This window comes from Amblyomma maculatum, chromosome 8, assembly GCF_055883805.1.
Source record: "Amblyomma maculatum isolate TAMU_Amacu chromosome 8, ASM5588380v1, whole genome shotgun sequence".
Classification (NCBI taxonomy): domain Eukaryota; kingdom Metazoa; phylum Arthropoda; class Arachnida; order Ixodida; family Ixodidae; genus Amblyomma; species Amblyomma maculatum.
In genome coordinates, this window is record NC_139351.1 from 37,772,696 (window position 1) to 37,800,380 (window position 27,685).

The 27,685-nt window shown below is 44.4% G+C and overlaps 1 protein-coding gene across 1 annotated transcript in view; it reads right to left on the reverse strand.

Annotated features, from left to right (window-relative positions):
- Window positions 1-27,475, reverse strand: part of LOC146181006 (histone deacetylase 3-like) — a 52,421-nt gene extending 24,946 nt beyond the window's left edge. Inside the window, exons 1-4 of the mRNA XM_084576224.1 lie at window positions 27,286-27,475; window positions 26,890-26,972; window positions 23,228-23,370; window positions 4,679-4,760 (exon numbers count right to left, since the gene is read on the reverse strand). Of these exons, the coding sequence (XP_084432350.1) occupies window positions 4,679-4,760; window positions 23,228-23,370; window positions 26,890-26,972; window positions 27,286-27,343 (366 nt within the window). The 5' untranslated portion in view covers window positions 27,344-27,475. The remainder of the gene's footprint in view (window positions 1-4,678; window positions 4,761-23,227; window positions 23,371-26,889; window positions 26,973-27,285) is intronic.
- Window positions 27,476-27,685: the final 210 nt, after the last annotated feature.

Here is a 27,685-nt window from a genome sequence, read left to right on the forward strand (position 1 = left end):
CATCCGAAATTTTGACAATTGTACACAATGCACACTGGCTGCGGACTTTTGCGAATTCCTATCATCCCAAAATTCATATCAACCGGACTCGTATCACCGAGATCTTACTGTATGATTGCTACACAAATTACATAGTCAACGAAAAATGCACATTTCAGTGTTCTGCAGGTGTTGTTAACATCATCATCAGCCTGTCTATAAATGAGATAAATGAGTTTAATAGTATAAGAATAAAAAAACACTGCTTGATACTTCTTGAGAGTCCGAATCCGAGCTCAGCTCTTATTCATAATCAGAGGCTAAAACAACCTCCTTTGCTGCTGCTAGCCACAAGCAATGGCAAGGCGTGAGTAAGCAAAAGCAGCGACCGAGTCATATATCGACGTATTGGAGAGGCAAACGCTGCGCGCCCCTGAAATTGACGTGTCGTAGCAGACATGCCAACTGAATAAAAACAAAAACCTGCAAATCCTGCGGCAGATGGCAGAACAACCCTTGAACCCATATCCGCACGCGCGCGCCGCAAAATCGCTTAGCGCGCGAACAGCGACCGTGCCCCCCCAGCAAAGAAGGTGGCGGGGGTGAGTGCGGTTGCTTCATATTCTTCAATATATAGTCGAACCCCGATATATCGAATTTTGGTTATATCGAACTCACAGAATATCCCCTTGAAAATGCCATGTAAAAGTACAGGAAAGCTGCGTCATATATCGAACTCAATTTCACCGGTCGTTCGATATATCGAACTCCGCACCACGCACTGGAAAGTGTGCCTTCCCCAAAGACGATCGCATTACCTTTGGCCGTTTGCCGCGTGATGTTTTCAAGCCACGCACGGAAGGAATGAGAGGGGACAGTTCGGCGACGGCTGCTCTGGGCAGCGCTGCGGCCATTCCCCAAAGGCGCGCATCTGCAGTTATCGTTTCCCGCGCGCCAGCACATGACGTTTGCAAGCCATGTGCGTGGGTGCGCCCATTCTTTTGCCGAGCTATCTCTCTCCTTTGGCACGCGCTACGCATGCGCCAAGCTAGCTCAGCCCGTTTTCAGACAGTCGTCGGACGCTTTCTCCAGCATGTGTTGCGAACCCTCTGCGCGCGGCGGCTGACGTGGCTATGGCGCCTGCGGACGTTAAGAAGCGGCAGATCTCTCTCTTTCTTTATTTTTTTTTTGTGAGAGTCATTTATTCTTATCGTTGCGCTGTACGCGCGGCGTAGTGTAAGATATGGCGGCTGCGAACGTTAAGCGGCAGGTTTTTTTTTTTTTGCCGGGAGTCGTTTATTCTTGCATGTATGAATCGACGAAAGCACGCGGTCAGCTGCTGCGATCATGACGCCCGCCCCAAGCGCGGCGTGATAAATCGAACCAGGCATGTGCAATCAAGCTATCACGGGCACTCTGCTCCCTGCCACCGCAGGAGCTATCAAAAGATAAACGCGCCCTGACGTTATCGCTGCGCAGCATTTGGCATGCTGCCAAGCAATGAGCTGTGGATGAGACGACCAAAACGGAGCGACACGCGCCATCGACATGCAAGCGAGAACGCTCGCGATTTCTGCCGCCACAACACAGAAACCTTGTTTTGAGCTGCCGCGGTGGCTCGAGCGGCGAGAGAGACGCAGTTCCAACAAGTTTGAAATTTTTCGCTCTGTCGCTGCTGCTCGTCGCTGAGATCGCTCAATCTCTTGCATCTGAGCGAGCTGGCCTTAACACTTTATTTTTTCCAAATTCTTGGGTGCAAAAGTGGAGGGTGGGTTCATAATGCGAATAGGTTGATTACGCGACAAATATGGTATCGTTTTTTCGCATCGTAAGTGCCATCACAAGCCGATTTCTGTATATCGAATTATCGATATATCGAAGTATTTCGTGATCCCCTTCGAGTTCGATATATCCGGGTTCGACTGTATACGTATCAACACAGCGCGGGGCATCGCACTCAGGTGAAAAGTTTTGAACGGATGATAGAGAATGTACCGGTATGTCAGTGACACTGTGGGGGGAAGTGCGAAAACGTACCGGTACATTCGTGATGGTGAAAGGGTTAAATAAACGATAAATAAACATGCAGGCAGAAAAACCACACAAAGAGAAACATAGTGTACAGCTACAACCTTGGAATAGTGATAACTGCCAAAGGGAAGCACCATAGCAATGCCTTTCTTGCACTTCTGGGATCATGCATGCATCAGACATGATGCTGCATATGCAGCAACACATCCAACACTACACATGGTTTTGATGTCTGCAAACATATGCGGTGTTCATGATGATACACAGTGTGCCCCAAGAAGCTTCTGCTATCAATGACATGGTGCATGAAAGGGCACCAGTAATGCAGTGATTGAAAATGCACTGATGCATATGAAGGGTATTTGAAAAGGCATTCCAAGCTAAAGTTTGATAAGGTGTGGATGCAGGTGATATGTCACCTTTCAATGTTCCTACTAGGTGCATTAAAAACCCCGTACTCCTAAATTCTTCAATCTGGCAGTGATTGAGGGCTCCATCGTAGTGTTGCAAGAGCAGAAAGTGTTAGTCATGTAGCACCTTTCTCTGGCTGTGCCATGAGCAACGGAAGAAAATAAAGAGGGCGGCTGGCATGTGAAGCCACGGCTGGCTGTTCTGTTCTGGCCTAGATCCGTATCAGCTGTCTCGTCCTTTGCTCATGAGGTCTTCGGCTTACAGTCAAAATGTGTATAGCGTTTCTCTCTGGCCCCATAAATGGTGATCTATAAGGTGAGAGAGAAACGAACTGGACATGGGGGCCGATTGTTATAAGATCATCAGTGGGCCGAGACAGTCACAGGTTACCAAGACTGAGGCAGGCTGGTAGTTGCACTGGCTTCCCTGGTTTTCTCTGCAATTTGCTTCACACCTAGCTGACGTCTTCTTGTTTTGTCAATTACCTCCATCGTTGCGCTATTATTCCACACTGATCAAGTTCACCCGCACACACAAGAAAAACACCCTATGCTTCCCTTGGTGTCACTGGCTACTGGCTCCTGTAAGGCTGCCACCCACTTCTAGCTGTGTCCCTTTGCATGACTCTGGCACCCCCCAAGCAGTTTTCTACTGTAAACAGAGAGTATGCACCGTGAGAAGAGGGAACTGATCGCGCCTTTGACCATCTTTGTCGCCTTCATGGGACCTCCTGACACCACAGGCCGTCTCAAAAGAGGTGCTTGAAGTCTCCCCACCTGCAGCTGCCCACTTTGCTGCGTGGCCTTACAAGGATGCCTTTCAAAGATGACAATAATGATGTACGTAAAAGACATTATGGTGCCTTTTTGAAAGAGGGGCCCAACGCTGTGGGAAACAGAACCCTTCTTATCTTGCCGAGCGAAAAGGTAATTAAGGCACCCTTCTTGCACAGTTGCCCAAAGTGAAACGGTCTCTTATTTTGTCCTCCGGAGGCCCCGTCGCCTTCGGTATACCGGCTTAATGGCTCCTTCTCCATCTCTGTTGTTACTTAACGGACAAGCATGTATGATGGCTGCACATCATTGTCAAGAATTTTACGCAACGCAAGTGTGAAGGCAGCTTGCGATGTCCAGAAGGCAAGTGGAAGGAATGCCAGAGGGAGAGGGTGTGGATACCCTCACCAGAAAGAGAGTGATGTCGCATTCCTTCTTGATGAAGTTTGTGTTGTTAGCAGAGCCTTGAGTTCGAGGCTTGTCCAAACCACAGGGGCAGTTCCCACCTTGCATGGCATTTTCAATTGGAGAATTTACGCTTGGGGCAGGAATGACTGCCCCTAATTCTTTGTTAATTAAGGATTTAAAAACTCAAGTGATCGAAGACCAAGGCAGTCCATCTGGGCTGGGGCTTCATACTTTAGCATGTAATGTGGTTCTATGCAGGCTATAACTGGCAAGGTTGATAAGTAAATTAGCACAAAGTTTCTTCTTTCTGTAAATTCATTTCTGCTCTTTTCAGCTTTAATTTCGGCAAAGATATTGTTACGTGAAGACTCAATCTATTTACAAGATTGCAACTGGCATAGCAGCAAGCAGCGAGCAGCACCACAGCAACACTAACGTAGCACTATATATACGTAACACGTAACAATATATGCATATAAGTCATAAATATATGCTCTGCTATCATCTTCTACAAGCACGCCTCCTTGTCTTCTTCCACATCAAAATACATGATTGAAAGGGTTCAGAAACCTTCCTTATGAAAATGAGAACACAAGATTCTACGGCTCCTTTTATGTATCTTTCATTTTTTCTTTGTTTGCTGACTTAATATATGGACCGAAGTATCTGTGATCTTGCTCCAGGACTGATAGGTTTGAAAAACTTGCACAATCAATTTTTTTTTAAACATTCTTCCTTGGTTTTGAATCTGAAGACATGCAAAATGTTTATACTTCGTCTCACAAGATATCTGCAGCACTGCGAAAGGCAGAGGAGCCCTTGCGATTGTGCCCCCTGTGCACTATAATACAGAATTGTGCTCCTACTTTTACCCCCACCAATTTGAGAGGCGAGAGGCACGCAGGAGCACAATTGCCTATTGTAGTGCGCGTGATCCTGATTGGACCGGGGTATCTCTGCCTTTCGCAGTGCTGCAAACATCTTGTAAGACGAAGTATATATGTGCATTTTGTCCTGTAAAATGACCAGAAGTGTGCTCTATTTTCCTCTTCCTAGGCTATTTCCAAAGGGCTCACCTCATTGTTCAGCTTGACGGCCCCCTCCAGGGAGGCCCCCGTGTACATGGAGCAGAAGTCGTACAGGCCATCAAACACGGGGCTGCACAGAAAAGAGGAAAGAAGGGAGTCAGAAACCACTTCCTTGTGGTACATGCATGCGCCAAATGCAACGAAGCTGCAAATTTCATTTCTGAACCTCCATTTGCTCTGTGATCACCACCATTACAATCTGCTTGAATCTCTTGGCTCCTGAAGAAGTAGGAGAGCGCAAATGTTACCTTTTGGCTCTCAAATAAGTTCTAGCAAATAGCTCGAATGAATTTTTACATCAAGAAAGGCCAAGCAATACAGAGGAACACTTTCACCCGCAAAAAGATAGAAAAAAAAAAAAAAAAAAAAAAAAAAACCAAGAAACTCAAGCACAGCAGCTTTCACCTTATTGCTCTCGCCCACCACTATTAGCAGCTAGCAAGGGATGTTATTCTGACACACGAAGTTTATTGATGTTGAGCCTCACTATTCCGCACCGAGTTTTGTGTCTCAATCTCTTTTTCATTCAGGTGAGTTGCTGCAACTCGGAAGTAAAAGTGCGCAGTGGGAGGGGGCCCAACCAAGATTTCTTCTTTGGGTAGCCAGAGAATCACAATAGCAAACTGGAAAACGAATGAACGGTGCAGCAGCTGCTATGCCACCATGCTACAGGTGGGGCGGAGGTGAAGTCGTTATCGTTGTCGAGCAAAAAGCTGAGCAGCAGTGTAGCAAGGAGTGAGGTTCAGCCACAGTCTTTCCGCCATAGTCTTTGGCAGAAAGACGCAGTCTTTGCACCAGCGCTGCCAACATACAGAGGTCGAACCTTCAACTTTCCGCTCTCACAATGTTCTTGCTAGGAGGGCCGCACAGGAATAAGAGTGAAGGCAGTGCCAGCCCATCACCGGCCCATGCAGAATGTTCCAACTAGGCCTATACTCAGCGTGAACTTTAAGTGGCTATGCGGCAAAAGCAACACAGCTGAAATTCCCACTCCTCAGCAGAATGTAGTCCTTCCACAAAGTTTCAGGATCTTGAAATGGAATATTATAATACAGCAGAACCCCTTTATACTAAAGTCACTGGGACCAGCAAAAATCTTTACTATATGAGGGTCTTTACTATATCAGTTGGTGGTGATGACATGGTCCTGAAGATGCTGTCTGGTAATTAAACGGCTACTTACTAAACACCTCTTGTTGCTTAATGAAAAAAATGCCAAAATACCTTCCATTTTTCGGTTATCATCTCTTCGAGCAATTTTTTTCAGTTATGAAATTTTTTTACATCTTGTGGAAATACCTGTTAAGCACGAGAACAACATGGCTAAATACAACCAAGTTTGATTTCATGTGAAAACCAAAGCCTTGCATGAATATGATGTCACTTTTTGCTGTTTTTGTCTTTTAAAAGGCAATAAATGATAAATGCGCGTGGCAGTCAAGTGCTGCAAGACCATACACACTGCACCTCCACTTCTTACCTCCGCTGCCTCATGCTTCGTACTGCAAACTGCTGTGAATGTTAGCCCGTTTTTTTCCTCTTCTATATTTCTCGATGCACTTTTACTCTTCTTTACTTTCTGAATGGACCGCACCGCCTCCTTTCCATGGCTGCGATTCCTCCGTAAAGTAGGCTTCTCCTGAACACTCGGTGTTATTTTTCTCTTTTCAAATACAAAAAAAATCTTTGCTTTGCAATTCTAGGGAGTGCGCGGGCGACGATGTCATATTGTGGGAGTCGTAGTGGCAGCGAGGTGCACTTTACTATAACCGACTTTTACCAAAAATGTCTTTAAGGGGGGAAAATGTACAGTTGTCTATGGAAGATGAACTGGGACTTCAGTTTCACTTTACTATGTCCGAGTTTACTATAGCGTGGTTCTACTGTATTACAAAACTGTTGAAATTATTAATTCATCAGAATAATACTATAATATTGTATTTTTCAATGTTGAGAGGCTTTAAACGAGAAAGCTCGCCTTTAAGATGTGCCCTTCTATAAGACCCACCTCAGTTTATGCGAATTGATACAAAATGAGAGGTAACACTCATGCCCCCAAAAGCACTTGCATCGGTCTAACTTAACGCATTCAACGACTTAATCTTCCAATGCACTATCGGAAAGTTTGCCAATTTCTGTTGGCAATGCTGCTGAAATACCCTCTTCACATTCAGAGTCACTGCGCTGACTGCCATTATTCTCGGGCGCAATTGAACTACCAGGTCAGCAACCCAGCACATGCAATAGCCATCAAACAGAACTGGAAATGAAGACAGGAAGGGTGAGTTGGCTTGTCCTGACAGCGTGAGTAAGAGCGCGGATTTCACCATCTTTTGGCATTTCATATTACTAATTCTTGGAGCTTCAAATATAGGTTTCACAAACGTGGCAGTCCTTTCTACCTACAAATATTACAAAAAAAAAAAAAATATATATATATATATACTATAGTGAACTAGAATACTTTCTAGTGGCGCGAACGGAAGGAAAATGGGCGCCTCTTGCACGCCGGTCGCCACTGACCGCCGCTGGTGGCGCTGCAGTTACGTTTACTAGTACCGCGTGCGCGTCCGCAAAGGGAAGTCAAGCTTGGCGCGCCGTGCAGTCTGCACATTTTTGCAATTTTGGCCTCGAACTTTCAGTTCTGCCTTTCATCACAGCAACTAAGACATCTCAGCTCTTCAAAAGCACCATGTGCAGTTCGAAATGGCCAGGAAAAAGACCAACTCGCACTGTTTTGCTCCGAGATGCCGAAGCTCGGCTATCGGGGTGCTTTAGTCACCTTTGTTTGCTGCTCCGAGGGACAACAAACATCGCAGAAAGTGGAAACGAAGCTTGTGAAGGCGGGAAAAGCCTCTCACAGAAACATCGACAGTGTGTGAGCATCATTTCGAGCCGCATCTCATCCTGCTGCGTGACCACGCACATATATGATCAACGGCAGAAGTGAGGATATACCGCGTGAAAAGCCATCACTGGCACCTGATGCGGTGCCTATACACTCTTGCCGGGTTGTCCGGCATATATTACCGTCAAGCCCGTAAAGCCAAGGCTGGATGTGGGCAATATTGATGTTGCAGAGAGTTGTGCTCATGTACAGATTCTTGCTATTAAGCCTGTGGCACCAAACGATAGCCGACATATTTTATACCGCGTGTCCAAGCTAACTTCAGCCAAGGGTTAAAAATAAACCATTTGAGATGGGCCAAAGAAACCACTTGCTGACAGCCACCTGGCGCACCAGGTCTGAACAAAAGGAAGACTTTGGGAAGCTTCGACTGTTTGTGTGATCTGGAATACTACTACTGGCTCAATAAAGCAGACAGCTGATATTAAATTAAATTCAAATCCGCATAGTCATAGTATGTCCTTGGCTGGTGCATTTATTTAATCATTTATTCATCCTTCATATCATACCCTACTGATGCCCTAAGACAATAAATATCGATAAAAAAAATGGTGCAGGCAATTTTGCATTTTGCAATTCTAATTTACTAAGTATTTCTTTCAAATAAATGTGATTTACAAAGTTGGGGAGGCTCTTCTGAAACCCTCATTTCATTTATTCCCGATAAAGAAAACCTCACGTGCATAGTTTTCCCACCTCTTTAGAAAGCCCGCGAAATAATAAAAAAAATATCACGTGACTGACGCATTCATGCACTACGATACTGTGGTGCTCTCAACCGTGCATGGTTTCAGTGACAGAAATTAGTGGCGGCCGTGACTCAACAGCCCAGTCTCAGTACAGGCTGATAATTTTTGTATTTCGCGGGCTTTCTTTAGAGCTTGGAAAAACGATGAGGCTTTCTTTATCGGAAATAAATGAAATGGAGGTTTTAGAAGGCGCTCTCAAATTCCGCAAACCCAGTTATTGTCTAAAGGCTATAGTTTGTAATTAAAACTAATTACTTAACTTCAAAATAAAAAAATTGCCTGGGGTGAGCCAGTCGGCTGGCAGCTAGTATACAATTGTGGTCTCTCTATATCCTACCTCAAACTAACTGTGATAAAAGCTTTATTCTTTTTATTTTTGAAAAGAAAAAGATAAGTCACATGTATTAAACTTGGCTAATTTTACTAATTTTAGGGACAACAGAGGCCTTTTGTGCCCTTCAAGTGATATCAGTTTGACCTTGAGAATGTGTTTACAACCTGCTTCAGTCTAAATTCAAGCAGACAGCTTGTACTCAGTATGCTACTGGCCAAGCAAACCTGCTAAATTGGGTGCTCTGACCACTGTCAAATTGGTGCGGCTGAAATCACTGCTTAACTACCCGCATGCACTTTTTCACAAAATGCATTAACCAGCGCAATGTCAAGCTTCAAAGCACCTGAAGATGAGCAGATGGATGACTGTTTGTTTAGTCAATAACTTCACAAAACAACTCATTGTTGATGGCTTTTGTTCCATGCACTCAAATAAAACAAAACAGCAGTAGAGAAGCCTTGTGAAGTACCTAAACAAAACTGCCCTGCACTCCTCATGTATGCATTTTTGGCATATATGTTATGCATATGAGATGATGAAAGGATTTTAACGTACCTGGCTTACAGCGGTGATTTATAACACATATTGTTGCTGTGAACAGAGAATAATGGTGACGCCACAGAATATCGCCGGCTGATTCGTTTCAAAGCGTAGGATTTTTTTTTTTTCATGACCACTTTGTCAAAAAAAAAAACAACGACAATAAATGTAACAGCCTGAAGCTGCTCCTCACTTTACCAGTTGGCAAATTTCCTAACGCTAAAATGAGCACGCTAAAATGAGCATTCCTGGTTACCAGTGGATAGCAAATAGTGCAGTGTAATATAATCATCATTATTGGCTAAAGGAAAGTTACTGCGGCGTGGTTGGAGAGATGCGAGAACCCGTGCGTGCGCACGATGCCTGGCCACTCTGCTACCAGTCTGCTGCTGGCAGCTGAGTTGGCTCTGTAATAAAGCGGGCTCTGCAAGGCTAAGAAAAATACCTGTCCCGTACAAATTAATGTGCTGTAATGATACAGTGCATGATAACTCGTCCCGCATGAGCTGTAGCAGACGCTAGCGAAATAAGAGCGCTTTCACCCTAGTGCAACGGCGAAAACCCGAATATTATCGAATGAAACGCCTTCTATTATGGGTGGAGGTCCACATACGTCGGCATAGGGAAAACAATCACCACTTTTACTGTATAGGCGCACAAAAGCATTGGTACTATGTCGCACTATTGCAAGAAAGCATTGAAAAGTCGACTAGAAGATGTTGCAGTGGCGCCATCTGGCGGTGTCAATGAAAAGCGGCGTGCCCGAGCGCCGTCGTTCGCGCCACTAGAAAGTATTCTAGTTCACTATAATATATACACATATATACTTTTGTAAAAAGAAAACATGGCTTATACAGTTGGACCCCTTTATAAGAGACATGCACTGGGGAGCAGTTTTTGTCTCCTATATGAAGGTCCCTTATAAGCAGGGTACCACATTCCCATTTTCTAACCTGACCTTATTGCGATGTAGGCATCCTATGGTTAAAATACGCAGTAATGAAGGATATATCCGATAGCAAAAGCGTTCTTATAGCTTTCACTTACTCATTGCATTTGCTTGGTGGACCACCATACACTGAACACACCGTAACTTTTTTATGTTTATTTACTGTTGAAATAGTTGTAGGTATTTGTCTGCTTCATGGCTGCATTGATGCTATTCTTCAACACAGCTTCTTCCTGCTTGAGGACTGGGCCAAGAGCCTCATAGCCGCTATGTCAAAACTGTATATGTTGGCAAACTGCGTTTGCAGTGATTGCAAAGTGTCATCGCAATGTGACGTGGCACCGCAGCTAGCGATTCACAACTCTGGAAAAAATTGCGTGTCTGATAACACTGCAACCACTCAAGCCTAAAAAGTGCCACGAAATCATAAAAGTAGCCAGCTTACCACCAAGGTACTAGAAGCAGCCAAAACCATAAAACATCACCAGCAGAAATATCACTCATAAATTTATGTTTGACAAAGGGTAACGGAGGCTATTAGTAGCAAGTCTGTGAGTGTTGCTAGTCAGACAAAAAATTAAAAGCATACGAGGCATTTCTGAGTGGAGTTGAAACCGGTGGAATAGCAACCAGAGCAGTTTATTTGTCCTCTGTTCTCGCCAAAGCAGAACCACTTCTGTTTTTATGTTGTTTATTTTCTTCTTGGCTCGGCTAAGTCTCATTTTCTAGGCACAATGACCTGTTTACGTCAGCAGCAACTGCTGATCGCTTTCTTCACATTTACGGGATGATTTGTTGTTTATACTGAAATGCAACGTAATAGGCAATTTCCGCTGTATTCTTCAGACAACTAGCAGACACAACACCTATGGTGCTTCTTGATAGGAAGCTCCACTAATTGCAGAACCCAACGAGCGCTCCTAGTAGGCTCGTGCTGATGCTCGAAAGCGCAGTCGCACTTGTGCTCTTCAGGGCAAGCCTGAAGAGCTTCTCTTGCAACTGCAGGTGCTTCTTTTACTGTTTTCCTAGCTAATGACGTACTCATTGTTTGCTGAAGTTGTAATCAATAATGTCAGCGAAGGTATGTAGTGTGTCTCTCTTCTTTGTTTTCACTATGGCTGCAATTGAACCTGGCGGCTGATGGGGTGGCATCTAATGTTAAAATGTCCATTACAAGCGAGACTGAGTATGAAAAGTCAAGGCTAACATGTCCTTATAGCCAATTGTCTTCTACATGCAATGTTTGTTAAAAAAGAGGTCCAGTTAAATGCAATTTCAGCTCATTTCCCATTTAAATTCAGCTTAGATTTTTGTTTTTATGAAAGTAGAGATACTGAACTTGACAAAACAAGTAAAAACAAAAACATCAGTCATTTTCGAAAAAACCCGCGTTTTTCGACCCTCGTCTCCCCTTAAGGGAAGACATAGTGCAGCCAACAATTTGGGGGAATGGTCTCTCTTATACCCAACTGTATGTTATGGGGGAATGGTCTCTCTTATACCCAACTGTATGTTATATCAGTGTCTCTTACAATGGGGTTCAACTGTACACTAAAAAATATGGTACTAGAGAGTACAGCTGTGAAGTAACAAGCCGTACACATGCTGATGGCAGCACCACCTGTCAGCGATCCTACAAAGTGTAGGTGGGCAGCGTGTCTCCACCGGTTCCTATACACTTTCGCAACACACTTGTTCTGATAGCGCACTATGCGCACAGCATTGATGTAAAGGAACACGTTTTGACCTAGCTGGTACTTCGAAAGTACTCATTTAACGTCGTCATAACTAAAGCTGAAACTGTAAGTGCGACCAGATATGCCTTAACTACTTGATGTAAAACTGTGGGAAAAGACCTGCGCGTAACCTTGGAAGCATAGCCACAGAAAGCTGCCCCCAAGTACAGTTTAGCCATTTTTTCACAAACACGAATGCACATATCCTTCCTGACAAGAAAAACTTACATGCAAACAAAAAAGAAACTGTGATAAAGATAACAGTAAAGTTGCAACAAGGAAAAGCACTGATAATATCAGCATCAAATGACAGCAAACTGTTCTCCTAGTTAGTGCACAAGGGCTGTTTTTTTTTTTTTTTTTTTTTTTTTTTTTTCAGAGTTCACTTTCACCCTACTGAGCATGTCTTTGTTTGTGCGAGTGTCTAAAAGGAACACACCTTGTGTATTTTAAAATGTTTTTCTTGCACACTGTGTGGCTCATGCCTCTAGAACCCAGTTCGTTTCCATTTTTGCTAAGCATGAATGACAGAAAAGCATTGTGATCAATTGAATGGCTAATTACGGGCAAATTTTCTTGATTAATGAACACTCTATGGCAATCCATAAAATTAAACTTTTCACCATGTTTCGTTCACTGTATTGCATTCTATTAGAACTTTCTTTATTATAGTCTTTGTTCCTGCTGGCTTGTTGTTGTGTACTTTCGCTCACTTCCTGTACGGTATTTAATGTGACACCCAGTGAACTCCCCTTTACAAAACTTGAGATATTACAAAGAAAAAAGAAAAAGAATTTTCCATTTATAAGGACTTTAATTTAAGCAAAGTAAACATTTAATGAAACACAGGTAAATTTAGTTACCACCAGCCCTTACTGATGTGGGCACACAGAGAAAAGGGAATCCGTCGAGGTCTGCTTCCCATTCGAGTTTCTTTTTTATGTAAGTGGTGCGCACGCCTGGAAGGCAGGGAAGAGTAGTACTGCAAAAGTACAAATGCATCTCTAGCTGCACAGTTCAAAACTGCACTGAGTCTCCAACACAAGTGAAGGTAAAAAATATACATCCTGAGCATATGTGGTTCCACTTCCTCTTGGCGACATTAAATTTCAAACGAGATTTGGCAAAAGGTATCATTTGGTAAACAACACGCCAAGAATACCACCTACAATGCTGCAAGCTTCCACTGTGCATGCTGTAATTAAAGCAATTGCAGTCTAACAAGGTCAAGGCCGTTACAGATGTAGCCTGTGCTTTAACCTCCCAAGCTACAGTCAAGGCAGAAACTGCAACAAACCATTCATTCAGTCTTCTCCATACCATATGGCAAGTGTTGCGAGAATCTACTAGCTGTACCCAACCCAGGCCATCGGCGTGCTGGACGAGCCAAGAGAAGAAGTGATGTGTGGCGTAGCATCGAGCATTCTGCTGAACGCGCCCTGCAATGCACAGACGCCTGTGTCTTCAAGTCCAGAGCCGTGTTCGTGTTGATTGGTGACGTCATCACCGGGCAGGCTATAAAAAGGGCTTGCGGACAATAAACGAGGTTCTTGGGTTTGGGGTTGAGATGTCTTGTGTTCCAGGCATCTGCCTCGTCAGTGACGCGACACGGTGTCGGAAGTTTATGACTTGGTGTCAAGAAAGTAACCTCACGCTGTTGTTCATCGCTGTTGGTCTCTCTACAAAGACATGCGACATCAGCATGCCAGGTGATGAGTCAAAACTGTCTTCTTTTGGAATGTTTGCCATCGAGTCGCCATCACATTTCAACTGTGAAGAGTGTCTGAGTGGTCGCAAGAATTTGACGACTAGCGATTTGCTTCGGGACTAAACGCACAGAGGAAGCTAAAGTCCGGACTCTCCTTTACACCATGGGAAGACAAGTGAGAACAATTTTTCAAACCTTCGGCTTGTCGGTCGTCCAGGTCGCCAAGGAGAAGTTTGACAAGCATTTCATGGCTACTCGCAATATCGTGTACAACACCGAAGAAGCCAGAAGCCAAGCGAGTTGGTCGACAACTTCGTCACGGTCCTGCACGCTTTTGCAGACAGATGCGACTTCGGCAGCTTCAAAGAGAGAATGATTCGTGACCGCTTTGTCGTTGGTCTTAGGGACGTGAAGCTCTCCGAAGCACTGCAAATGGACGCCAACCTCACGCCAGCAAACGCCGCCGCCAAGGCCAGCTAAAAGAAACTGTACAAGAGCAGCAGCAGCAGAGGTGAGTCTCTTATGGCAACGGAAGCAGACGTGGACGCCATCGAAAAGGAGCGTCTCAAAACTCAAGACAAAGCTCAGCAGTGTTCGTTCTGCAGGCAAGCATCGCATTCAAGGAACTCCTGTCTGGCGAAGGCTGCAAAATGCTACCACTGTAATGCAAAGGGACATTTTATCGCGGTCTGTTGCAAAGAGGACTTCACATGCAGGGAGGTAGGACTGTCTTCACTTGAGAAGGACAATACATTGTACTTTCTCGGTACTGCTGGAAATCTCTTACTGAATGCCAAGTTCATCGAGGTGTTTATTAACAGAATGCCGGTTTCCACGAAAGTAGACACAGGCGCTCAGGTGTCAGTGGTTCTGTCAACATTCCCTGGGATCCCTTCAAAGTTAGATAGAGTGGGCGTGGTTCTAACAGCACCAAGCGGAAATTGACTAAAAGTTTTGGGAAAGTTTTTGGCAGTGATTAGCTGGAAGCAAGCAACCATCCAACAGGTGGTTTATGTCGTTGCTTCGTTGCTGTCTGTTCTAGGTACAGAAGCCTCAGAACGGCTTGGAGTGGTTATTACCCAGAAATGTGGTGCAACAAACAAAATCACATGAAAAGAAACACAACACAGGCGCCTGTGTTGTGTTTCTTCTCATGTGATTTTGTTTGTTGCATCACATTTCTAGGTACTATGCAGCATCAACTTGCCTCTCAAGCTGTGATTTGGAGCGGTTAAATTGTAGATGGCGTTTCATCTTCAGAACGCTGGGAGCACCGCTATCCTCAGCTATTTCAGGGATTAGGTACGCTATCGGGAGAGCCTACCAATCACTTGAAGCTGAACTCAGTCCCTACGGGGTTCATGTGGCACACCGCATTCCCCTTCCAATGAGAGACGCCGTAAAGCGCGGGTTGGATGACATGGAAAATCAGAGCATCATAAGGAAAGTAGAGGGTACTTCAGAATGATGCACAGGAATGGTTCCTGTGTGGAAACCATCAGGAGCTGTTTGAATTTCTATTGATTTGAAGCATTTAAATCGAACTGTACTTAGGAAACGCTATGTTCTGCCCATTACGGATGAGACGTTAGGGATGCTAAGTGGGGCTACCGTGTTTTCAAAGCTGGAAGCAAATTGTGGCTTTTACTAGATCAAGTCGTCAGTGAAAGTCAGTTGTTGACAACTTCCATAACACCGTGTGGAAGGTACTGTTTTCAAAGACTACCTTTCGGTATCACGTCGGCACCAGAATATTTCCAGAAACAGATGTCCGAAATCTTGGCTGGCATGACAGGCATCAATTTGATGGATAATATTTGAATCTTTGGGGACACAAAAGCTGAACACGACCACCGTCTTCACAAAACGTTGAAAGTGCAGGAAAAAGAAGGTGTCACGCTCAACAAATCCAAATGTTACGCTCTTAGGAGGCCTCATCAGTAAAGATGGTATAAAACCAAATCCGAAAAAGTAGATGCTCTCAAAACCCTAGAGTTGCTTCGCGAGGTAAGCGCTGTGTGGAGACTTCTTGGCATGGCTAATCATCTAGCGAGGTTTATTCCTAATCTGTCACAGATAAGCACTCTGCTGTGCGAACCTCAGCAAAACTGTTGCGAATGAACGTAGGGTACCCCTCAAGAAGAGGCTCTGAGTTCGTGTTGACTGGTGACGTCATCACCTGGCAGGCTATAAAAAGGACTTGCGGACAACAAACGAGGTTCCTGGGTTTGGGGCTGTGACATTGTTTTGTGTTTCTCGCGTCTGCCTCGTCAGTGACGCGACACGATGCCACAGGAGGCAGGAAGAGGTGTCACCATTACATCTATGGTAGAATACAACTGAAGAAAACAGCAGCTGCTAACTATGGACCATGATACTTGGTGTGTATTATTCCGCTGAACAGTAAAGAGAATCCGTTTTTGATATTTTACTGCACCAAACAAGACAGGGGCGTTAAAACTCTTGAGCTGATAATTTGCTCTGATGCTTAGCTTTCCAGTTAGGTAGCAAGAAAAGCTTTAAATTACTATTTCTCACGAAGAATTTGTGTGTGGTCCACTGGGGTGCTTTACACCTCCACTTTCTACCAGCTATTGCAAGCCCCTGGGGGCCTTCAGTGAAGTGCACGGCTGGGGAGCAAACCTGCATGCAAGCTTTCATTCAACAGCAAAATGCAAGCAGTGCTATGATAGGGGCCAGTTGGTTCTCAGCACGCTAGGAGGACATGCTAAAGGCTGAAAAAAAACGTTTGGCGCTCTATTCATTCTATCTGTTTCTTCAACTATTAGTGTGTCCTAGCGCACTGAGAACCAACAAGCAAAATGCACCAGCCACCAGGGTGGACAATGACTGCCCACCACATTAGCCCAATAAGTGACTGAAACTAAGCGAAGGACAGTGTTCATCAGGGTGGAAAGTTGGTTACATTAGACAAATGTCAATTTCACAGAAGGCACAAGAGAGGGACATGCACCCGAACATTTTGATCAAATAGTGAAATAGTGCTCCTCAATGCATATCAATGTGCAAGAAGAAATATCAGACAGGTTGCAGCCTATCTCAACCTATACCACCTGCATCACTTGGACATGCCCACCGAAAGGGCTCAGTTACAAGCCTGCCAACCTGCCAAGAAAAAAATCAGAAGCTTTTTTTCTGCACAAACAAAAAGGTAGGGGGGAAAGCATACTTTTATGCGGTGTCCAATGAGTTATAATCTAAGCATCCTAAACACACACACGCGGTCGAAATTTCCAAAGCCCTCTACTACGGCGTCTCTCATAGCCTAGTCGCTTTGGGACGTTAAAACCCCCAAACCAAAGGAATTGTTACATTACTGTTCTAATGAGTGCTTTTAGTTTTGTTTTTCTTTTGTAACTGTGTCACTGTACTATCACATGCTGCATTTAGGCTACGGGACCAAACAAGTTATGTCAAGGCTTATGTAACATGACGATGCAAGTTTTAATTAAAAAAAAAAAACCTGCCTCGCCAAAATTGATCAGTGCGGCGCCACTGCCATTTTCTTTCACCGCCATCCGTGCCTTTTTAAATTTTTAACACTTCCCTGTCCGCGTCTATTCCCCATCAATGGTTTCATGATTAGAATTTTCCTGCTTTCAAAGCGCTCCTTGACAAGTGGAGTCAATCAATGAGAAATAGACGAACCCTTCTTTCAGTTTTGCTTTTGATTTAACTTTTCGGCCGTGCCGCACCTGTCCAGATGGTCTCCGAAGTCAGGTGATCGACACTCCTTGTTTACATCATGGCGTCGATGTTGTGCGCTCCCGCTACGCGGAAACAGGCGTTTCCGCGGAAGCTGACGCATCGGAAAGCTCATTTTTGGTTGCGAACAGCAGCAGTGATGATTCGGAAGACAAATTCAGTTCTTCAGACTTTAGCACTGACAGTGAAACTACGTCAAACCGACCTGGAACGTCGACAGCCATGCTCCGATAAGTGTTGCCCGCTATCGATGGTTGAAATTTCCCGCTTTCAAAGCGCTTCTTGATGAGTGGCGCCATTCAGTGGGAAATAAAAGTACCCTTCTTTCAGTTTTGCTTTTGGTTTTATTTTTTCTGTCAGTCCACGCTTGTCTAGATGATCTCCGGAATCAGGTGATCGGCACTCTTGTTTACATCATGGCATTGAAGTCGCGCGTTCCTGCTGCACGGAAACGGGCGTTTCTGCAGAAGCTGACGCATCGGAGAGCTCGTTTTTGGATGCGAACAGCAGCAGTGATGACTCTGAAGACGAATTCAGCTCTTCCGACTTTAGCACTGACAGCTAAACTTCGTCAAAACGACCCGGAACGTGGACAGCCATGCCTCGATAAGTTTCGCGTTCGCTCCCCCAAAAATTTCCGCTTTTGCTGCGTGCTAATATGAAGAGATCACTGTTTTGAAGGTCACAACTGTTATCTTCAGGTGACGTCCTTTGGGTAGTATTATTTGCCACCGGTAGAGCAGGGAGTCGCGTTTGCCACTATAGGACGGCCAGCAGTCGACCTCAGTGTAGTCGACCTCGACTACTGCTTTCTTTCCTAACTCAGCGAATACTATACACAGAAAGTTAGAATTTGCTGCAATGTTGCATTGGTTCCTGTTGTAAAAAAACGCATATTTTGAATTTTTTTGTTTTATTTGTATAAAAAAAATAATATACTTTTGTGTTTTTTTTTTACCACAATTTTTTGCTAACAGTTATTTTTTCATCACATAAAATAAATATATGAATTGCCACTAATACCATTGTGAAGAGGAATTCCTCCACTACAATTTGAAACTAGACGCTCCTCTACCAAGCAAGCTTTTCCCGCGGACAGGAAAGTGTTAATGTGAAACCATTCCTAGCCCCATTAGATGCAATTTCATCAACAACTGTTGTTGGCCGCAATAGTTCTGAAAGATGAGCCATCACGCCGTCATCAGGCATAGCACAGCACAACTCGGTAGCATGAGGCATACGGTCAAGCAAGATACAGAAGGATCAGATGACATGGTGTTTGGACAAAGCCGTGGCAATGACTTTTCAATGCTCTGAGAGGCTGTCCTTTAACCAAGATCAGAGGCAAAACCAGCGATGCATCACATTTACTGCGGCTGCACCGGTTGCGCGCTGCCGCTACCAAATTTGCCATCGCATACAATAAATCAACATCTGGCGACCGCCACACTGCTACCGATAAGAACCCGCACAGCATTCCTTTATGCGGATATGGTGCCCAATGATGCTGCTGTGCTAGTGCAGCCTCTGATGGTGATGCTGGAAATACAATGCAGCTGCAGATTCCTGGGTGCTGGTTTCGCAAAAACCATTCTTACGCGGGCAGAGGCCACCTGTCGGGAGATTTAGGACAGTGATCGTACAATATGAAAGTCTGGTCAAAAATTGGAAGTCTCTTGTGCAGATTGGAAGGGTTAGGAGGTATGCAGTTGACGTCAATGGGCAGGGCCAGTTAAGAACACATGGCAAGATGTTACCCAAATCAGTTGTGAGCAGTCGCCAGGAGCAATCGTCAAAAATTATTTATAGATTACAGCTCTGCCAAGAGCGTGCCTTCAAATGACTTGAATATTTGCAAAGAGCACCATTACACTGCATCTGCGTTTTGCATTAGAACGAGACAACTTTTGTTCTCTGGCTCCTTTAAAGGGATGCAGAGCTAAAATCATAATTTTCAAGAAAAAAACGTGTTTTTAAATTTTGGTTGCTTTGATTTCTACAAAAGACACTTTTTACCAAGCTTATTTTTTTGCTGTATGTGCAGTAGAAAGAATATATCTATATCTATTTTTTTCGCAAAACGCTGGGCCACACACAATGCTGGAGCCATTTACGAATGCTATTTTCAAGACGTAGCCAGAGTAGGTGTAAATTGAACACGGAGTGAATAAATACCCAAGTTAGAATGTTTGGTTTTAGCGATTTCTAACAAGAGAAGTACTGCTATCGAGAGTACAGCAGACTGTTTAAAAACAAAATGTCATATATGAGCCATAGCAAGTCAATCCCAGTAACATGCCACCTCCATCTCGATGGAATACCCATTTAAAGAAGTAACGCTTGGTGGAAACCTAGACTGGGCACCTCACATAGAAGACCTGTGCAAAAAATTTACCACTGGCTGTTATGCACTAGTTAAAGCACAAAAGCATTTCAACACGCACACATTATGAATGATACACAGAATAACCCGGATATATCGAACTCGAAGGGGATCGCGAAATAGTTTGATATGTTGATAATTCGATATACAGAAATCGGCTTGAGATGCCACTTGTGATCGTGAAAAATGATACTGTAGCTCGCATAATGAACCCACTCCCAACTTTTGCCCCTAAGAATTTGAAAAAAAAAAAAAAAAAAACCCGTTCGGTGGCCAAGGAAAAAGACAACACCGGCGTTTCGACCATTGCATCCACAGTTCATTTATTGGCAGCGCCGCCAAGATGCTGAGCAGCGATAATGTCACGGCGTGTTTATTTTTTTTTTACTATACTTTTAATAGATCCTGCAGCGAACTTTGCAGAGTGCCCGTGATGGGTTGATTGGATTGCACAAGCCTGGTTCGATTTATCGCGCCGTGCTTGGGGCGGGCGTAGTCCATTGCCACAAAATCATTAGAAAGCGTGATAGCTGCAAATGGCGTTTGAAGCGAACAATGCTAAAAGCCAGTGTCGTGATCCTGCGATCATGACACTGGCTTTTAGCATCGTTCGCTTCAAACGACGCTTTCGTTGATTCATAGATGCAAGAATGAGCGACTGTTGCAAAAAGAAAAAAAAAAAAAATCTGCCGCTTTTTAATGACCGCAGCCACCATAGCTTACGTTACACTACACCTTCAGCATGACAATTAAGGACGATTATTTTTAAGGAATAACAGCGCGGAGAGTCAGCGCCGGTGCTGTCTTCTTCCTTGTCTCTTGTCCTTCATCTCCGCGCTGTTATTCCTTAAAAATAATCGTCCTTAATTGCCATGCTGAAGGTGCAGTGTAACGTAAGCTATGGTGGCTGCGGAGATGAAGGACAAGGGACAAGGAAGAAGACAACACCAGCGCTGCTGGTGCTGTTGTCAGCGCCGGTGTTGTCTTCTTCCTTGTCCCTTGTCCTTCATCTCCGCATTGTTATTTCTTAAAAATGTGCCAACTAGATGAACTCTCCGTTTTAAAGGACAACTATCGCGAAAAAAAAAAAATAATTGCTGCTTTGTAACGTCTGCAGCCGCCATAGCATACGCTATGTCACACCTTCAGCACAACGGCAAGGATGAACGACTATCACAAAAAAAAAATCTGCTGTTTCTTACTGCCCGCAGCCGTAGCTTATGCACGTTCAGCATGACGACACGAGACGAGCATCACACGTCAGCCGCTATGAAGCGTCTGCCACGGGCTGAGCTGGCTTGTTCGCGCATGGGTAGTGCGTGCTGCTGCGAACCAAGACCGGGAAAGAGAGAGGAAGGGGAGAGATAAAGCTCAGCAGAAAAGTGGGCACACCCTAGCGCTTCGCTCTATCGCGTTTTTCTCCTTTCCCAAACACCATGGCTGCATTAGTTCCCTCTCTTCCACCGTGTTCCCTCTCGCTCCTTCGTGCACACGGCTTGCAAACGTCACGTGCTGGCACGGTAAACAATCACTGCAGATGCGCGCACCTTCGGGGAAAGGGCGCGGCGCTGCCCTAGCCTAGACCAGCCGTCGCCGAACTGTGCCCTCCCATTCCTTCGGCGTGTGGCTTGAAAACGTCACGCGCCAAACGGCCGAGGGTGATGCGATAGTCTTTGGGGAAGGTGCACTGTCCAATACGCAGTGCCAAGTTCGATATATCGAATGACTGGTAAAATTGGGTTCGATATGCGACGCAGCTTTCCTATGCGTTTATATGGAATTTTCAAGGGAATATTCCATGAGTTCGACATAACCAAAATTCGAATTATCTGGGTTTGACTGTATTTCACCATTTTTCACAGTCATTTAACATACTGTATTGAATCCTGGGATTTCACCTTTGCATCATACCTAACAAAAGTCAGCATCGTTCAGAAAAGGGCTTTCAGGATAATATTATCTGCTTCCAAAGCAACACCGTCCAAACCGTTGCTTAACGAATTAAATATAATGCCCTTCAACACTGTTCGCGATTACAAAACAGCCATTTTAGTTCACAGAATAATTAGCACAAACACTCCACATCCTTCTTCTATACTAATCGCTCCCAAACGAGACACTAGGCAGGAACAGCATAAGAATTTTAATTTACCCTAGCTCATAACATATATGAGCGACGCTCAATATCTTCGGAGCAAAAATATGGAATAGCATTCCATGTAATCTGAAACAAAGCTCTAACTTTGAGTCCTCACTAAAAAGGCACTACCTTAGCAACGAAGTTCACATAGCAAACTAAATACATATTGTTTGTAGCATTGCTCCTAATGTTTGTAATGGATCCATCACTAGCCATAGGGGCTAAGGATCCAGATGACTTTTCAGCCCCTTCTGTAATGTGTTCTGTGTGCAATAAACAATATTCAATTCAATTCAGATTGGCAGCTAAATAAGAAAAGGAGCTTGGATTGACAAAAACAGGGTACATAACTTTCAAACCCTGTTTTCGTGCCATCAGGAGCCTGGTCAACCAGAGTGCTTGTCAAGATACAGATAGAATATAGAGTGCAGACGAAGACGCACGTCCAGCAAGGAACGAACGAAAGCATTTCGTGAGCACAGACAAGGGCGCTGGACAGCTGTAAAGCTGATGTGCCGAGATTTATCTCAAATAATTTCAGCCACTTGCGTCTGCTTCCACACTGTTCCAGGCTGTTCGAGTTCCTTTTGGCTGGTTTATCTAGACGCCCCTTTGCAGAGTTTAAACTGAGTGCTGCTGGCTGCAGCGGGCATTCTGTAGTTCAAAGACCAGCAGGCAATTTAGCGGCCATCAACATCAGCTTCTATGCATTACATATGCATGTGCATCCACATTTGTGTGTATATACCGACTTCCAATCTTCTGATAAACCAGTTGTAAGTCAGCGCTGTGTTCTGCCCTAGTCCCGACACCTGCGCTGCTTAAATTACTTCATGTTATGAATCACCACCAACTGGCCCAATCTGTCGTTCTTCTGCAGCTTACTTCTTTTGCAGGAACAAGTCAGCCCAATAAAGAGTTAAGTGCTACACCTGTCTGTCTGTCCGTTGTCTGCGACACTGTCACCACCAGGTGACAATATATAGCCTTCCCAACAGCATGAAGAGCTGGTGTCGGCTTGTGTGTAGTATAGTAGTAGCGGTGTAGTGGATAAGAAACCCATATTTTACACTGCTCAAGTTATGAGTTCCAAGCAACTCCTAATGCACAGACACTCATAGCAGTGGTGACTACGGATGGAAAGCAAACCTGCCCTGTTGGTAGTGTGTTAAGAATAAAAGGTGGTGTTTGGTTTAGTTTGTAGTGTTCAGCGATCTAAAGCGATTCAGGCTATGAGTGATGCCATAGTAGAGGACCCTGGAAATTTTGACCACCTAGTGTTCTGATCTGCCCAAAAAACCCCACTATTGTGTTTGATGCACAGTGATACCTATGGACAGCACATGTCCACACAGCAGACTCACCAGTCATCGCCTACGTTGAAGTGGCTCAGGCTCTTGGTGAATGTCTGGATGTTCTGGGGCGTCACTCTCTCCAGGAAGTCAATGTACTCATCCGAGTGGAAGCGGCACATGTCGTGCGAGCTCGCCCGGTATGGCCGGAACACCTGGGCGCACAAAAGTGGGGCACAACAGCTGTCCTTGAAACTGGGATCAACATCCTGACAGAGGCAGTGTACCTTGAATTTGTAATCAATGTGCACTTTCTCCATTTCGCCTCCCTCGAAACGCATTGAAAGCAAAAGACAGAGGCAGATGCCATGAAAGCAAGAAAGCTTGTATGCACAAGCACAGCTGTGCATTCTGATCGGAACAAACAAAGCGAACTGTAAGGTGAGCCCTGAGAAACAGTTAGTGACTTCTTCATGCAAACAAAGCATGTCAGTTCTATGTGTCTCTGCAGTGGTAACCATGCAGAAGGAACTGCACAGCACGCTGGACCAACACCCACTGCAAAAAACCTTTCTCGTACACAAGTCAGATTTATGAGATGCCAGTTCTTCACCACAGATGGTCATTGCAGGCTTAATTAATGAATGCCAATATGTGCAAAGCTAATGATGTGAAACCATGCACTCAGATACACAGAAATTCTTTTCAAGGCCATTGTGGTACAACACACACCTCACATTTGAGAGGCACTGGGTTTATCCCCAATGCCACCAATGTTTCCTAATGGATACAAGATTTCCCTCAGCCTGGTGCTCTGAGGTGAGCTCACTAGAACGTAATATTTTACAGTGTATGCATGCTCTCATTCCCTGGCATTAAACTGCAAAATTTCGACTGTGAGCCCTTCACAGACATCGCAGGCAGTGGTGGTCAACACATAAAGCTACGTCCCAATGCTTCATGTTGGGACGTAGCTGAGTGTTGACATGTCACTTGGGAAGCACCGAACGTGGGAAGTATGTGATCCATGATAACTTCAATAGCCACATGACAATGATCAGCAATAGCTACGTCAGTGGGCCTATCCACATGGCACAGAAAGTGGCTGCTTGTACACGGGTGCCTGCGAAAGGGGTGGTGACAGGACAGTGGGGTGAAAAGGGCCCACTGGTGACGGAAGGGAGAGCGCTCACTCTTGGGACAGGCCAACAGCTGAAAGTGCACTTGTGGCTTGTCGTGCTATACCATGACTGACGTGTCTCCATGGTCTATGTGTCAGAAGCATCAGTGAAGTTTACTTGGAATGCATTGCATAGTTCATGGCTGCTCTACTAGAGACCCATTCAGTCCTGTATGCAACGACAAGTATATTCACAAGAAGCCACTAGAATGTAAGCGGGTACCTAATGCATGACATTTAATGAGCGCTGGGCCAGAAATTTCCATCCTAAGTGGAACTACTGATTAAATGACACATAGCTATGAGTGGTGCAGGAGTTGAGTGCACTAGCATTTTCATGGCCTCTACTTCCTTAGGCTTAGTAGCCGAACACCACAGCCCCTAAGCCACCATAGAGAATAAGAGAGGAGACAGTGAATGTGGAAAATATAAATGAAATGAAGCCTACAGAGATGGGGCAAGCTAATGTTAATTTCAGTAAGCACACTTTACCCCACAAAGTTGCATCAATGTATGACATTACACAACTACAAAGTGGCTCTTGTAACTGATGTCATTGAAGACTCGCATAAATGCTCTTACACATGCCTATCAACAGATATATGCAACTAAGCAAACACGAGTACTGTTCCAACCAATTTTACATATACAATGTTTCATACACAAACATTCACAGAATTTTGTTTTATTTGAAATTATTACATGAATAATATTATACTGCTACCAGTAATGCCAAACAGCACTAATCATATAGTGGCTGATATTTTCAAGTACAGGTTGAAAGACAGCATGGTGACATATGAGGCAGATAATGAAGTGTTTGACAGCCAACACAAAGGCATCTGGCATATTTCTGTAGACTTCAATGTGCACTAAAACACGGTGCAACATACACTAACAGGCAATGTCCTGATGAATGCAAGAGCATTTTGAAGGCTTTTTTCATGTCTTTTGGCTACGCTGTGAGAAATGTGAATTAAACAAGATGGCATATTTGTGACGAGATTCTTATTACAAGTTCCACAGCTCGTTTTAAAGTCTAGAATTACTCAAATGACAGCGCCTTCCTTCTTATCTGCGATTTTCATAACGCAGGTAATCCGGTATGGTGGCAGCACAACAGACTCCTTTTGTCATCAGAATAGGCAGAATCACAGCTGGCTGATGGTTGCAACCACATATTTTGTTTCTCAAAGTAATTTTTCACAGTTAGCACTCGAGGTAAGCAAGGCAGAGTTTGCACAGAAAAGAACTAAATGGGAAAATTCATTTACTGTCATTGATGCTCCATGAACCAAACTTACACCAATTTATACGCTCATGAAGCACCTCCTACATCAAACTTTAATACTGGCTTTCTAACTGTGTCTGCTCATGCAAGACGAATGAGGTCACCTTTTTTGCATGCACTGCTCTCTCAGAACAATTAACTGTACCCTGTGTGCTCTTAATTTGTCTGTAAGCAGTGGAGAAAGGCATGTAATGAATGCAAGACTACAATCCTTTTCATCAGATTCTATTTGGTTCTTACTACCCACCCAGAGTGATTGCTCGAAGTGACAGGATAGGGAAAAAGCAAAGCGCAAAAGGAATCTGAATGAAAAGAATTATATCACCTATATCATTATATCATATGTCGCCACTGGCAAATATATAATTGTGCACAATCTGCCCTATTTTCCACCACTAAGTACACAGTACTCGAATGTGGTGTAATGTGTTTGATGCACAAAATAAAATGAAATGCTGATATCGTTCTTTCTCTTTCCTCCATTGCTAAAAAAATACAAAGCAAAAAAAGAAAACGAACTGTAGCCTCAAGCAGTAGCTATGGTGGCAGGATCATTCTACCAACAGTTTCATCATGTCCAAGCTTGATGAAACAGTCTATTTTTGCAGAGACCAGCAAAGTGGGAGAACATGCCGTTCATGTTCTGCGCATAGAATGTGAATGACCTCCAAGCACATCGTTCACTAGATAGATGTTACAAAAACCGGCTCAGGTCATAACCAGATGTACAGTCGTGAGCAAAAGTGGTATACAACACTCAGCCGGTGACGGAGCTCGGGATGGATGGATGGATGGAATATAGGAGCGTTCCCTTTGATAGCAGTAGCTATCATGCTCATTTTTCTCCCTCTATCTTAATTACTGTTTTAGATTGGTTAACTATAACAATCTACTGCATCTATCTGCCATCTAACGACAGCGACAGGGACTGTGACAATGGCACACGCATATGGATAAAATGGTTCACCACCACTATTGTCTGGATCTAAGATAGCGGTTTCTAGGTAGCCTTGCAATGCAATTTTCCCAACTCCGCCACCGGCTGAGTGTTTTGCTCACGATTGTACGCACAGCCAGCAATCTACACGGTAAACAGGTTGTCGGAACCACTATTTTTGTCCTGTGCGATGGAGCAGCAGAGACCAACCAAGGGTCAATGTGTACGTTGAATCAATTCAAGAGTCGCAGTATCCACAGCCGGTCAGCACTCCTAAAATCGCGCCGGGGTGCCTCGATTTGATCACAATTCGAGTAAGGACGTACCTGCATTTTCTTGTAGAGGCCATAGTGCATCACCAGGCTGTGAGTGACCGACAGTCGCTGTGGCTTCATCGGGTGCCCCGGACCTACGTGCCAAGAGCAGCGTTATTACGCTGGGCCACGGGGATAGAAGAGTCCACAGGTTTCGATTCATACATGACAATCTGCTGAAGCTCATTCGCGAAATGCACACCCTCCAGAGCGGAGGCAGCGGCCCTTTGAGTTGCCCCCTCCCTTTCTGCCGAATCAGGAAGGAATACACCTCTGGCACCTGTCTCGGAAGAATTTCCAGACATGACATTGCGTACGTTAGGAAGAGTAACAGCGGTACCCCGCTCGACGGACATCGTCCGAGAAGCCATCGGATATGTACTCTAGGTTTCCAAGTGCAGCACGTACCGTAGTGAAAGTTCCCTACGTCCGGGTCCCAAAAGTACATCACACTTTTCTTGGACATCACGAATATCACGAACCCATTTTCTCAACATGACAACGACGATGCCATGGCTACTGGAGTTTTTCAACACTACTAGTGTTACTAGTTTGGAAACTGCTTCAAAAACTGACTCGTTTTAACAAGTACTCCTTCGAGTGCTTAGATTTTATGGCGCCATCTAAACAAGACCAATAAAAGCTGTTTATGGGTGTCCCCAATGCATTTTGAAAACCGCCTGTTTTTTTTTTTTTTTTTTTGTTCCTCCTAATTATCTACATAGCTGTTATTATTTTATTTTTAGCTCATTTTGTCACGAGTTTAAGTGACCGTGCATTATTAAAAAAAAAAAAAAAATCACTTGCC